Raw genomic sequence first — 14348 nt, 5'->3', positions numbered from 1 at the left:
AGCAGTGCCATGCACACAAAGCAATTGCAACTGCCAAGCGCTGAGCACGTAAATAGACACTATGAACTTTCAAGACTGGGTTGACAACAAAATTTTCTGTTCACAGCAACATTATGGCATTGCAGCTAGGATATCAATATACTGATGACTCAGCCCACCCCATCATAGAAATACACACAGTGGTGCTGAGAGCTGGCACACCAGGTGTGCTTTCCACTTCTATCTGATATCAGAAAGTGCTTTAACACTCATTTATGTGCATAGCAGTTGATCGACCACCTTCAAATTTATCAGAAAGTGACAAGACGAACTACTTTAGTGGGATTTCATCTCAGGCTTGAATGCACTCATATCTGGCATATAAAGTTAGCACTTTGTAGCTCCGGCCTTTTAAGAGTTCCAACTTGAGCTACTGAGTGATGAGAAACAATGTGCAATATGCGCCTACAGAAGCAAACTGGTCTTCTGTGTGCGCTGGACAGCTTGGCTCTACCTTGGGGGTGCTGCTTCGCTGGGGCGAAAGCACAAAGCTGCAGTCAGGTGATTGTGGTTGGGAGCTCCCATCACCTAGAGATTCCTCGTCTTCAACTTGATCACTGTGGTACCCACCTGTGCAAAAAAAACAGCAAGTCAAAGAAGCTTTATTGAACATAAATGGGGGATGCCATTAAAGTATAGCTGCTTAAACTACACCTCCATTTTAGCTAAGACAGACCAGCAGATCCGTGGCTTGCATTGATCCTAAGCTTTAGGTGCATATTTAAATACACCGTAATGTGACGGCTGTGGTAATTGCACCAAACTGCGCCAAAGGCCAAACGTGCTCCATGCTGCTACATTGTGACAAAATACGGTTAGTCTGTGCCAAGCCTGCACCAAAAACCCATATTCCTTTCAAGAAAAAAAAGAGGGGGTCTCAGGCACAGCTTGCAGTACAAAAAAACATTGTGTCTAACACTGTGGTTGCTCCTCATATTTCTATCAGCCAGCACTACTGGAAAATCTTACTTTCACCAAAATCTTTCTGCAGACTGTTAGTAAGCAGCTGGGCATCATGTCGACCGCATTCCTTGTCAGTCTATGTTAGACCTTCTTCACGAAAACAGAACCAAATCGGCCTCCAACATGCTGCCATCTTACCGTGGTCATCCCGAGATGTGGGGGAGGCTGGAAACGTAGGCACTGCGAGCATTCACGAACTATGTCTATGCTGGGTTTCACACCTTTGCTTGGCCAAAGTGGGAGACAGTACACTACTGCGAAATTCTCAGATGGCTTCAATTTTGGTGTTTGCTTCTCTGCGACAGTGAAAAGGGGCAATAGTATACCTGTTGGAAGGTTCAAAAACTGTGTGTGTGCACTGAAACTGGTGCTTTTTTTTGTAAACTGTTCAAAGCAGTGTGGAAGCTGTTCTTACGTTTGTTACGGCTTTCTTTTCTTATTCTGTAATTATTGGAAGCATGGAAAAGGCGGGAAGATTGACGATTGACTCCGAACCGGGCCGGGAAGAATGACGGGATTGTGAGCATGCAAAAAAAAGAGCCTGAAGGAGAGGTCAGTCCACAGCGGCCCAGTACATCATGTACTCATGACTCTGTGCATGTGCATGCACAGACACACACATGCACATATGTGCACGACCACAGAGGTTGCTTTGCTGGGTACAGAATTTTCATTTAAAGCCATGGAAGACACTTTACTGCAATCTGTTCAGGCAGATTCTACAGAAAGGCTGATATTACATGATATTGTGCATTGAAAAGGCGACTAATTACACGCACACGCACACACACATGTACACACAAACGTGCAAACACACACACAATGCATACAATACACATGCTCACATCTGCTGCAAAAGGTGCTTCAAAGTGGCTTAGTAGGTTAGTCGCATCAATGACTACATAGCGGTGGCATGTCTGGTACCTGACAGTTAATCAGTACATACTTTTACCAAGCACATGCTCCAAGAATAAAGTGGTGCACTTGCAAGGAGACATGGGCATTCTAGTCACTTTCACACTTGTGTCCCCAGAACTAAGTGCTCTGATGCAACATCAGGTAGCACTATGCCAGGTGATTTTGCTGTGAAGATATTTTTCTCTCATGCATGCTGCACAGACAGTGAGAATTTTGTGCTTGACAAAACAACTTGGTGGTGAAATGGCCCAAAAAGCTTAAGGCCACAAGTGTCAAATGAAAAAAGAAGCTGTTTTGTATAAGAAAACGTCTCCTCCGCACAAAAGCCTGCCTTAGCCGCAGCGGTGGCTGAGTGATTACGGTGCTCGGCTGCCGGCCCGAAAGACGCGAGTTCGATCCCGGCTGCAGCGGTCGAATTTCGATGAAGGTGAAATTCTAGAGGCCCGTGTACTGTGCGATGTCAGTGCACGTTAAAGAACCCCAGGTGGTCGAAATTTCCGGAGCCCTTCACTACAGCGTCTCTCATAGCCTGAGTCGCTTTGGGATGTTAAACCCCCATAAACCAAACCAACCAACCAACAAAAGTCTGCCATGTTTAAATTAGCTTGAGAGAAACCACTGGATAGTTCCGTAGCAGCCAGCTTTAAATATTGCCACCTTGGGTAATGAAGTGTCAGACATGTGGAATCTTCTACTTAAAGAAGACGCGGTTACACGTAGCTAGGAGGCAGCCAGGTAAAAATATCTTATTCTAACGGGCCAAACTGGTTTACAGAACACTTCCCCTTATCAACTAGTTTCAGTTGGAGTCAAGTTGAAATTTTTTTATAAACGAGTTAGGGATTTTCAATTAATTAGGTAATTTCTGAAAGCGGAGCATGGCAAAATTCAAACTCATCTGCAACAACCACAGGTTGTTGTCAGAGTCACTATTTTTGAAGATTTCAATGCACCTGAAGAAGTCTTTATCCTCTTCAAAGCTACAGAGCGAAAATGCAACACTTAATGTCTGTACTGCAGTAGTGCTTCCTCTTTTCCCTAGCTATCATCAATGTTGATCCATACTAAGATCCTCGCCACAAAAAGCCTTAATGGTGATGTCGTCACCCAGGTGTACAGATGTTGTGCATTATTTACAGGTGTTTGTCATGATGAAGCTGCTGAATGGAATATCCTGGCCCTTGCTCTTTATCGACAAGATCAGGTCGGCTTCTAAACAAAGCACATGCACACTTATTCCTCTTGCAAGGAAGTTTTTAAGAAAGCCTTATAACATCCTTGGATTGTCAGTTTTTCATTGCATATGTTGATTGCATGGTTTTTGGTGTGTCGTGCTCATACGTGATCTAAAGGTATTTCTCGACAAGATCAGGTCGGCTTCTAAACAAAGCATGCATGCACACTTATTCCTCTTGCAAGGAAGTTTTTAAGAAAGCCTTATAACATCCTTGGATTGTCAGTTTTTCATTACATATGTTGATTGCATGGTTTTTGGTGTGTCGTGCTCATACGTGATGTAAAGGTATTTCTCGTTTTCGCCACCTTTTACAGATTCACCAGCTTTCCCTTGAGTGCCTTGGCATGGTGGGTGAAGGTGAGCCAATGCTCCAGTGACCATAGATTCTGGTGCATCAGATGATTGGGTAATGCTTCAGAAGAAGCTTTATTACGATGTTTGCTTTTGTACCACTTATTGCTAGATCTATTGCTAAGCCTGAGGTGGTCCTATACTCCCATGGTGCTTTCTTTTCATGCCAGCACTCCATCTTCTGCCTTTTTGCGGCTTTCCAATTACTCTGCATCACAGCAGTTCTTGCCGATTACCTGAGAGTACAAAGGCCATAAGAGCAAAAAGCTGTGGCAGTTACGTTATGAACTCTAGGCTGTAAGGCACCAACAGGAATTAACGAAACAAATGACACTGCAGCCATGTGACCTTCAGTTTACACTGCACCACAATGAAGCCTGCATTGCTGGGGAGATGGCCAGACACATGTGAAGAGTGCATGTTGCAACCACGCAAAACGACGAGGGACGAAGAGAAGGATGCACAAGACACAACGCCTTTGCCTTTTAAATGCGCCACCTTTTACATGTGAAGACCATGCACCTAAGCTACCATGTGTGTAAATTTTTATTGAATATGGTACCACAGTGCACGATGCACCTGGGGCTGTATCTGTTAATTCATTGCACATTTATTTATTTATTATAGATACCTCAAGGGCCCTTGGGTGAGGGCTTTACATAGTTTGTTTATTGTTCATTTGTAGAAGAAATGAGACTGTATACTCAGAAAATGGAGACCTATAAGAGGTTTAGTGGCCTGATGACACACAAAGAATACTTTTACAAGCAAAAGTACATAACTTAGCTTAAAATATTTGCAGAATGGTTGAATATTTGTTTTGAGCTAGCACTTGTAAACGAAATGTGCTCACTGGAGGTGTAGTACGAGTGCAGGGATTTTTCAAGGTCCTTCAGCTGAGTGCGCACAGTAGAAGCCAAGGTCCAGTTGGGGTCGCATTGGCCACGCTCAAGAGCAAGCCGCAGTGCCGCCTTTTCCCGCTGCATCAGGGCCCCCTGCTCACCTCTTTTGAAAGACTCGCACTTCTTCTTTATTACCTGCAGCACATTAGTGCCATCATGAGCCAGTTATGGTACAAACAACACAACAAAACAAGCTTAGCCTTGCCATCAAACAAGAGGCATTTAGAATGAACAATTTACACTAGTGTCATTTGACTGCTGACACGTCCAAGTGTCAGTTCTGTAACAAGGAAACACTGAGCATATGCAACGCATCAAAACTTTCCGTAAAACAAAATGTAGTCTAGACAACACTAAATGTAAATTTTTGTATCATCCTCAATATGCACACTTTGGCTATGGGACACAGTGGTGACAGTCTTCACACTACTTCTGACAACAAGTTCTTTATTATGTGTGCAAATCTTAGCAAACGGGTGTTAAAAGCATCTGCTGCAGGATATTCTATGCCGTCGCCCATGAAGAAGGGCTTGAAGCAGTCTTGAAACATGACTCTCTTGGAGAGGTTGGCAAGTGTCACTCTCATTCATATTTTGTTTTACATAGTCAGGAAGATTTGTGATGAAAATGTTTATCTCCGCACATGTTCCTATGTTCTGTCGCCATAAAAAATGAAGCTGCTGTGACCTGACACAGAACTTCAAAGTACGGACGCATCAATATAGCTGAGGAAATAATATGAAGTCTGAAATATAGCCGAACGTCAATTTGCAGATGCAATGCAGATTTCCACTGGTTTGATCGATGATGTTGTGAAAAACTGTCCAGCTATTAGTAGGTTACAACAAGATAGCTTGCAGATAATATTCTGCCCCCAGTGACAACAAAACAAACTGAGCAATGATGCACAGCCAATGGAAGAGTGAACTGCCACCTGAATCAAACTTTCTGGAGAGTTTTAATGTGCAATGAAAGCTTATTTTATTACTATGAGCCTAAAATAAAGCACCACATCATGAAAGCACATAACTAGTTCACCTCTAAATAAGCTAAAGGAGAAGCAAACTTCTGGATAGACTATGCACTTGTCCTTTTGATAAGCCTTGAATATTTTCAACTTGAATATTTCTTGAATATTTCTTGAATATTTTTTGAACTTTCAAACTTGAATATTTCAAACTGTTCAATAGAAGTCAACTGTAATGAGAGTTTATTATGTGCAGGTTTTAAAGGCCTAATTGGAAGAATAATTTCATTGATATGTTACCACAGTATGCGTAGACTGGCTGGATTTTGAAACAAGACAATGCTATATAGTGTGCCATGCTTTCACCGTTGAAGAGGCTTTTAAAGAACTAGGAGTTGGGATCATAGCTCACCTACCCCTACTCGAACGGCATCCCTCCCTGCAGATTCCACCCATTCCCTTTAAGTAAAAAAACACCTTCCTGAATGCTCCTGCCTTCCCCATTTATAACTATAGGGATTGCTGCAATACGGGCATCCGCAACAAGCTTTCAGAGAAGTTTTTTTAAACTGTTTCAGAAAAGGATAGATTATCTCCATTTGCATACAAAGTGTTCACCTCAAGGAACTTTGTCAGCTGCCTTGCTTGTTTGTTGTGATTTGTGTGATTAATCAGTTCTCAAACTTCAATAGACTACATGCACAATGCTAAGTCTGCAGTGAGTAGAATAAAAGTTTGAAGGAAAACATCTGAAATTCTTCCCCTCATTGCTGCCTTATTAACACTGACTCATGATTCTGACCCATGAGTCGGCTAGGTCTATGAAATAAAGTGCCATTACATTCACAGGTTAAGGTAAATCTCCATGCAGAAATGTGCATTTACAGTTTCTAAGAGCCACCTTCTGCAGCAGCTTGGTAGTACTAAAGAATTTTTGCGTACTAAAAGTGTCTGACATTCTTATTCAACCAACTCAAAGCTTTTTCTACGCACAAAAGCTCTGCAGCTACAATATTTGATGTACAGTCAAACCTGGATATAACGAAATTGAAAAAAGTTCGCAATTTTTCGTTATATCCAGGTTTTCGTTACATGCAGTTTTGGGTCAAGACTGGTAAGGATCATGCCAAAATGAAATAAAAATTTGACAGATATCAATTCAAGTGAACTCGCCATTCAAAGAATTTATTTAATAGAGAAAAACTGCGTAATTTTCGCTTGCTGTTTTTGCCCGATTGAAGCCACTACTCGGCGCTCCAAGGAAACTAAGGCATCCAGGGCTGCTTCATCGTCCTGCGAGCCGACGAAATGGCGCAGAACGTCCACCGCGTCCATCAGTTCCCTCGCGGTGGGAACAGCACAAAACGTATCAGGCTCTGACGAACCGTCACCTTCAAGGCTATCTTTAACGGTTTCGACAAGTGCCGCATCAATCATCTCTTCCGTAGCCACGGCGCCGTTTTCCACGAACAAAAAGTTGCACAGCTCGACACTGTCGGGCACCCCACCGTTCATGCGTAGTTCATCCCACGCTTCTGCGACCTCGGGTGGGCTTGAAGGTTCATCTCAGTGACTGTAGCTTGAATGGCCTTATTTACCTGAGCCTTGGTGAAGCAACTGGCGATCACTTGTGATCCAACCTCTTGCCACGACGCAGCAAGCATTTCTATTGCTTGGTAGATATCCACTTTTGTTGGCCGTTCAAGGCGGATGTCCAGGAGCATCTTTTGTATCAATCGACGTCGGTAACAGCATTTAAAGCTGTTAATAACCCCTTTGTCTAAGGGTTGTACCAGAGAAGTGCAGTTAGGTGGCAAATACTGCAGCTCGACGTTCGAAAGCTGTAAGCCTTCCACATGGTGCGCGGAGCAGTTGTCAAGCAGCAAACAAATGCTGCGAACTTGTCGCTTGACATCTTGGTTGAGCTCCTTCAGCCAGTCGGAAAAAATTGCCCGCGACATCCGAGCTTTGGAGTTTGCCACATATTTTACTGGCATCCGCTTTGTTCCTTTAAAACATCTGGGCTGGGCATTGCGGCCAATAACCAATAGGATTCGCTTGTCGCTGCCATCAGTTTTGGCGCAAAGCAAAACCGTCACGCGGAGTTTACTTTGCTTTCCACCGCGGCAGTCTTCTCCTTTTAGTGAGAACGTGCGGCTCGGTAACATTTAATAAAACAGGGCCGTCTCATCAGCATTATAAATGTCGGCAGCTTCATAGCGGCTGAAAATGCCGGGAAGCTTCTCGGCCACCCACGAGACAGCAGCATCGCTGTCTGCGGAGGCAGACTCGCCAGATACCACTTTTCCAACAACACCGTGCCGGCTTTTAAATCCTTGTGGCCAGCTGTTACTCGCTTTGAAGTCGTCGTGGCCCAGGATGCAAGCAAAATCTATGGCTTTCTGCTGCAAAATCGCGCCACTTATGGGCACGTTTTGTGCTCGTCTGTCCAAAAACCATGCAAACACGGCGTTGTCCACATCAGCACACGTCGATGTCTTCAGTATTTTCTTCTGGGCACTTGTGCCCGACTCCATCGCACTGCGGATGCTTTGTTCTGCAGCAAGAATGGTTGACAGGGAGCTGGCTGGTATATTGAAGCGGGCAGCGACATCCTTCTTTTTTTCGCCGGTGGTAACCACATTCAAAATCGAGAGCTTATCTTCAAGCGACAAAACTTTGAGTTTCCTCACAGCAGAACTCATCGTAACGAACCGACACCGCAAACACACACCAGCACACGCACGTCAACACGCTGACGAAGAAGGCTTACCATAACTGCGCTGCAACACCACGAAGAATTTGTCATAGTAGTGCCGCCTAGTGTCAAGCTACAAAATGAAAGCTTAAAAGTTGCTACGCTTACCACGGAGCGGCGATAGCGGCGCTCAACATCATCATCACCGAGGTCTGCTTGTTTGCTGCGATTGCAAGTGTTCTGCTCGCGGTCTACATTACCTTTTAATATAAAAACTTACTTAAACAATATTCATTAAAGTTGCGCACTGCCCGGTCAAATTTCGGGCAAAACATTACAAGATACAGCTCGATGATCAGAGCCGCGAATTCGTTACATCAAGGTCAACTGCCGCAACGAGTTCGTTACATGGAGGTCGCCTATACATGGGCTTCAATGGGGGATGTGCTGGGGAATTGAAAAGTTTCGTAAAATCCAGGAATTCGTTACACAGAGGTTCGTTACATAGAGGTTCAACTGTATGGCAATATTTAGCATGATATTAGTATACCCGAGTATTTATTAATTTGTACTTCATATACCCCAAAGAGCACTGGGTGAGAGGGGCATATCAAAGAAAAGGAATATACAGAAATAATAAAGCAGAACAACAGTACAATGAGTGCGGTACAAGGCAAATACACAAAAGAAACACAAAGTTGGTCCAAAACAGAGTAAAAATAATGATGGAATACGATAATTAAAAATGCAAACCAAAAATGAAATGCAGGTATGCAATAAAGTGGTAAACACTACAACAGCTGAAACAGTGGTACATTTATCACTTTACTGCAACTGAAATCATAGTGCAACGTTTGGAACGATACTAAAGTGATAAACTCATGCACAGGTACTTTCTGAACTCTCCAGGATCAGAAAAATAGATTATGTTGTCAGAGAGATTATTCCGGAGCTTAATTGCTCTAGGTAATGCAGATTAATTAAATGATTGAGCTTTTCCATATATGCACCTGAAGCTGAGATGATTATGTAAGCGCTGTGAAGAGCAGGGAGGTGATTCCAGAGGCAGAAACGTAGAGCAGATGTAAACATATGTATGTAATAAACACAGAAGTGAAAGTGAACGACAAATTTAAAGTATCTGTATATCATTAAGGTTTTTAAGTTGGGAGACACTGGCAAGGGGACTATAATAGCTAAAAATGTACAGGACAGCTCCGTTTTGAATAGAAGTTCTGTTTTGAATGAGATAAAGTTACAAAACCAAGATAATATGAGATAAGACAAAAGGTAGATAATTTAGTTAACAGCTGGCCATGTGTAACTATGTCAAATGCTTTTGAGAAATCTATAAAGAAATGCAATCTGTTTGCAGGTTATTATTCATGTTAAAATGCAAGTCAGTAGAAAATTCAAATAACTGGGTATCAAATGAGTAGCCTTTCCTAAAACCATGATGACTTGAAGTGAAAACGTCATTTAATTCCAGGTGGTTGTAAATGTGAGAAGCGTTAATATGTTTAAATAATTTAGAGCATATATGTTAATGAAACAGGACAATAGTTATCAGGTGAGTTTTCGTTACCCATTGTGAAGCCAGAAATAACTATGGCTATTTGCCAGTCAGTAGGCAGTTCTCCAAATGATAATGATTGCTGAAATACATGACACAAAATGTGGCTGGAAATTGAAGTGGTGTTTTTAAGAAACTTGGAGTTTATGTTGTCCACTTCGGCAGATGAGGATAACTTGAGGTTTTTAATTAGTGATGCAATAACCTCAGCAGTAATGCCGATGGGTTGCATGAATGGCTAGTCAGAATCAAAAACAATTGGCATACTGGAATGATCTACCTTCATAAACACTGATGCAAAAAATCCATTTAAATGCGATAGGACATGCAGTGTCAGCTAGCAGCAAGCCACCAATATTGTGTAGTTTTATGAGGCCTTGTTTATTTTCTGGAGATATAATTTGTCATATTTAGTCTGCATTAGTGATAGGAGATCATGAGTAAAGTATTTGTTTTTGGCAGCAATAATAGTGGAACAGTACATTTTCAGACACTGCTTATACCTATCCAACAACATATACTGATAACTTTATGCCTATAACTACAAGTCGTTGAACACCGAATGAATTGCCCTGTCCTTGTTACAAAACAATGGCAGAAACGACAAGAAGTATATTCAGACATATTTCATTCCTCTTGTCACTGAGTAACAGCACATTACTTTGTAGTACTGTTGTGCTGATGGCTGAAAAGCTCTTTAAAGATTTTGTATGGAAATCTTGAACAGAATGCTATCTGAGCACACTTATTAAGCACCTGAATTATGAGCTGTAATTTACCTTGACTTGTGACCTCATATCATAATTTGTACTACAATCATACATACACGTCAAAAAAATTTAGCACATCCAATTCTACTTCTTAAACTGAGCAAGTAACACAGCAGAAACCATTCCCTCTTTATTTTATTAAGAATTCACTAGCTTTCAGTCGCCTTCTTCCTCACCTGTGCAGTGTAGAAGGCAGCCTGTGCACTGGTCAGTTCTGACAGCATCTCTTCTGCCTCATCCAGGGAGCCTGCATTCATAGCTTGCACAGCTTGGAACATCCTTGCCTCATCTTTGAGAGCTCTCTTCTCTTTTGCGCTCATCATTGTCCCATTACTTGAACCACAGAACAGCTGGCGAGTTGGTGTCAATGGTTTCTTGGGACTAATAGGTCTCTCCAGCATGGATTTAACAAGCTTCCAGTAGTGTGCTGCTTGCTCTTCCAGGGCTTTTGCTTCCTCTTCAAGGCCCTCTTCAAGTTTGGATAATGACTGCACATGATAAACAATTAGTGTGTTCGAAACACTCAAGTGGAGGTAGTCTCCATGTCATTTAAGCCAATAGTTAAACATACCAAGTAGCTGCAATTCCATATCACTGCATTATACTTGAGTATTAGCAGGACAAATTTATCATTGGCAAGTGGCATCAGACAAGATCTAGCTACCTTGTTTGAAGCCACATAATTTTAAATTACCTTTTATTATAGTGTACTTACTCTGAAATGCTACACCCTACTTTTGTCAAAATTAAGTTCGGTGCAAATAAAAGTTTCTCTCCACAACATGTTAGAAGGCAGCTTCCTAGTTCTGATATTGCTCAAGGCTGAAGTTAGTGTAAATGGCATCAATCTAATCACAATATATCTATAATCACTACAGCGTTCACTAACAGCTTCAGTAGAAAGTCTTGATGACGTCCTCATATAACGTAGTGTGCACTAATCACATAAGAAAATGAATATTTTATAATGAATGACCATGACCATGCTTGTTTCCAGGGTGCTTAAATGTACCAACATACCTTGCTGGCAAACGTCTTAGCCAAGTGGGCAACTAAAGCAAGTTCCATGCCATGATTTCCTATTCCACGAATCACTTCAAGCCCTCTCTGCAGTATGCGCCTCATGTCATGCGTCCTATTCCTGTGCAAAAGCAATGACACAGTAACCCGCAGTAATCAGCAATACATCTAATGAGTAATCAGCAATACATCTAAGAAAACATATAGCAAGCTGCAATTAACTCCAAAGCTTATTGCTGTAACGTAGCAAGTCATTTGGCTTGCAACAGTACAATCGATAAGTGGGAATGAAGTGCACCAGTGATGTTCTAAAATGTCTTCCTAATGTGTGACGCAAGTATGCCGATCACTCATCATTTGTTCTATTGAAATGTGATTTCAAACGGAAGGCACTCTGAGTAAAAACTAAAACTTGCTACACTTAAACAAGAAAAATTTTACTCACAGCAGTGGGCCAAAGGCTGGTGCATTCTGCTTATTGAGAACAAAGTCATGGCTTTAACTGACCCTGGCCACGACAGCCAAATTTCAATGATGGCAAGATGCAGAAAGGTTATTTACCAAGATCTCGTGCTCTCCAAACTCAATCTGCTAGCAAGGGTGGGCAAACGGGCTAGTTGGTAGTTCATATTCGGAAAAAACAACAGACCTTAAGACATGGACAGAGTAAGATACAACGACACAGCGCCAACTTCAACTACTTAATTTATTGCAGAGCAACACAATAAATATAGGCAAAGTTGGTGGGAAAAACATGGGAAGCAGGTACTCTCACGTACAGTATTGTTATCTCGTGTCCCGCCCCCTTTGCCTATATTTATTGCGTCGCTCTGCAATAAAAGAACGAGTTGAAGTCAGCACTGTGTCGTTATATCTTCCTCTGTCCGTGTCTTAAGGTGCGCTGTTTTTTCCAAATATCACTCTGCTAATATCAACCGGAGTATGCTTCATATTTATAAACGATGAGCGACTTTGGTACACAAGCATATGTTAGGAAAATGAAAGCAGTGCCAATCACACTGATATTCAAGTCAACAATCTGTGATAAAACATCCTTTTTACCTGCTGTCAGAAGCCCAATTTTCGGTTTTGGCTGTTGGTGCAACACGTAAAGAAAAGGTCGATGTGGGTGTTATTCACTCTGTCAGAAAACGCTATGTTGATGATAGTGCTCATTCATGAAATTGTATGCACTGAAAGCAAAAAATTTCTCTTTTTTTGGCGTTACTCAAAAATATATTGAATACTTAGCATTTATAGGCCATTATTAGCCCTATCTGTTAGGGACGTTATACTATGGGAGTTATGGGACATGAGAGAATTATTGCACCTTTTCTGCTTTGCAGCAGAGTGCATGCGCATATGTGATGACAAAGGAAATGACAACGAAATGAAAACTTTTATGCGCTATGCTGCTAGTAAACCTTAGTAATTGTTTCATTTCTTTTTTTTGTATCAGTCTGGCTGTTACAGGAAAAAATAGTATAAGTATTTAAAAAGCAGCATATAAACAGGAAGATAATTTAGGCTGACTTCAGATGCAAGCTCTTACACAGCAGCATTGTTGATAAAATAAATGGAGGCTGAAAGGCAGTTTCAGCCTTTGCTAGCTATTGCAAAACAGATTCATGGCACAAGTCACTCCCGTGATGCAGAAGTAGCTGCAATCAGTGCATAGTGACATATAAATAAAGCCCTTCATTTCTCAGTAAAACCTGCTTTCCAATGGTCCTTGCATCCCAAGCAGATTTCTAAAACTCTCGTTAAAACCAATTTTTACCTGAAAATGAATCTTCAAGAAAACATAGCTTGCCAGTGTGCAAAGATGAAAGCATTGCCTGAAAATCAGCAGATGCATTGTACTTACTCTGAAATAGTGTTTTCAGTTAATTGTTGATTTTTTAATATGAGTTCACACTTATTATAAATGGCATGGCCTAAACAGCAGATAATTTCAAAACTACATCTTGAAAGCGAGAGCCAAGAACGCACGTACTAGGCCAAACATCTTACTCGCTTCATTGCATCAGGCATCACTTACGTTAACAGTATCCTTCTGCAAAGCTGTTGTGCACTGAAAATGCCACTGTTATGTTGAAGGAATGTTTTTGCAGTGTGCAAGCAAAGCCAGCAGGTCTAGCACAGACATAGAAGCGCAGCACGCATAGAGAATGTAATGTACACCCTTTGTCAAAAGTAAAGAGCCCAGAGGTTATACTGGGCTATGCTGCGTGGTTCGTTAATCATTGCTGGCATTCATATTCTCTGGAATGTGAGAGGAACTCACATCCTTACCCCTCCGAAGCTCAGGACTTCTACAGATACGACAAGAGCACCACTGCTCGTCTTCGAAGCAGATCCGGGAAGTTTTGCCAAAGGCTGTATGTACATGATGAAATATTTGTAAAGAAATCAAAGAAAGAAGATATATCCAATTTGGTAAACAGTTATAAATTTCTTGGTTCATCATGCTATTTCTAAACTTTTTGTTGAAATAATGATCAAAGGATCTATGGAATCGCATGTCCCAAACAAAAACTAGTGCTAGCAAATTATTTTTGATTGAAAAACCCAGGAAAACCTGCATTACTGAAGTATTTTGTTGAAAAACCCTATATATCCTCAATTTTGAACTCAAGAAACAGTCTTTTATTTCTACGCCTCAAATTCAGAAAAAAAAGGAAATAGAAAAGAGGGAATCTGAAAATGGAAGGCACTGTATATAAATAAAAACTAACTGTGTCTCTTTCAGTTTCTTTTTAGAGTAGAACATTTCTTGAAAAGAATGCATGAGTGCCAAAATAATGGCATGCACCAAGGTCAGATAAATGTGATTTTTATTTATGACATGCCTTGGAGGAGTCAGTAAGAAGGAGAGCAGGGCAGTTATCATCTGATTTTACAATGGCA

At 41.4% G+C, this 14348-nt stretch overlaps 1 protein-coding gene and 1 long non-coding RNA gene across 5 annotated transcripts in view; one reads left to right on the top strand and one right to left on the bottom strand.

Annotated features, from left to right (window-relative positions):
* LOC144125340 (uncharacterized) overlaps window positions 1–14348 on the bottom strand; it is a 134368-nt gene that overhangs the window by 42997 nt on the left and 77023 nt on the right. For all 4 annotated transcript variants that reach the window (XM_077658622.1, XM_077658624.1, XM_077658621.1 and 1 more), the window contains exons 16-19: window positions 11439–11559; window positions 10595–10906; window positions 4362–4545; window positions 494–609 (exon numbers count right to left, since the gene is read on the bottom strand). In XM_077658622.1, coding sequence (XP_077514748.1) covers window positions 494–609; window positions 4362–4545; window positions 10595–10906; window positions 11439–11559 — 733 coding nt within the window. The remainder of the gene's footprint in view (window positions 1–493; window positions 610–4361; window positions 4546–10594; window positions 10907–11438; window positions 11560–14348) is intronic.
* Window positions 1–14348, top strand: part of LOC144125348 (uncharacterized) — an 81480-nt gene that overhangs the window by 50661 nt on the left and 16471 nt on the right. The window contains exon 2 of the long non-coding RNA XR_013313375.1: window positions 3472–3514. This is a non-coding gene — a long non-coding RNA (uncharacterized LOC144125348). The remainder of the gene's footprint in view (window positions 1–3471; window positions 3515–14348) is intronic.

Source organism: Amblyomma americanum, chromosome 3 (assembly GCF_052857255.1).
Source record: "Amblyomma americanum isolate KBUSLIRL-KWMA chromosome 3, ASM5285725v1, whole genome shotgun sequence".
NCBI classification, from domain to species: Eukaryota; Metazoa; Arthropoda; class Arachnida; order Ixodida; family Ixodidae; genus Amblyomma; species Amblyomma americanum.
This window is presented reverse-complemented; position numbering and strand designations above follow the sequence as displayed.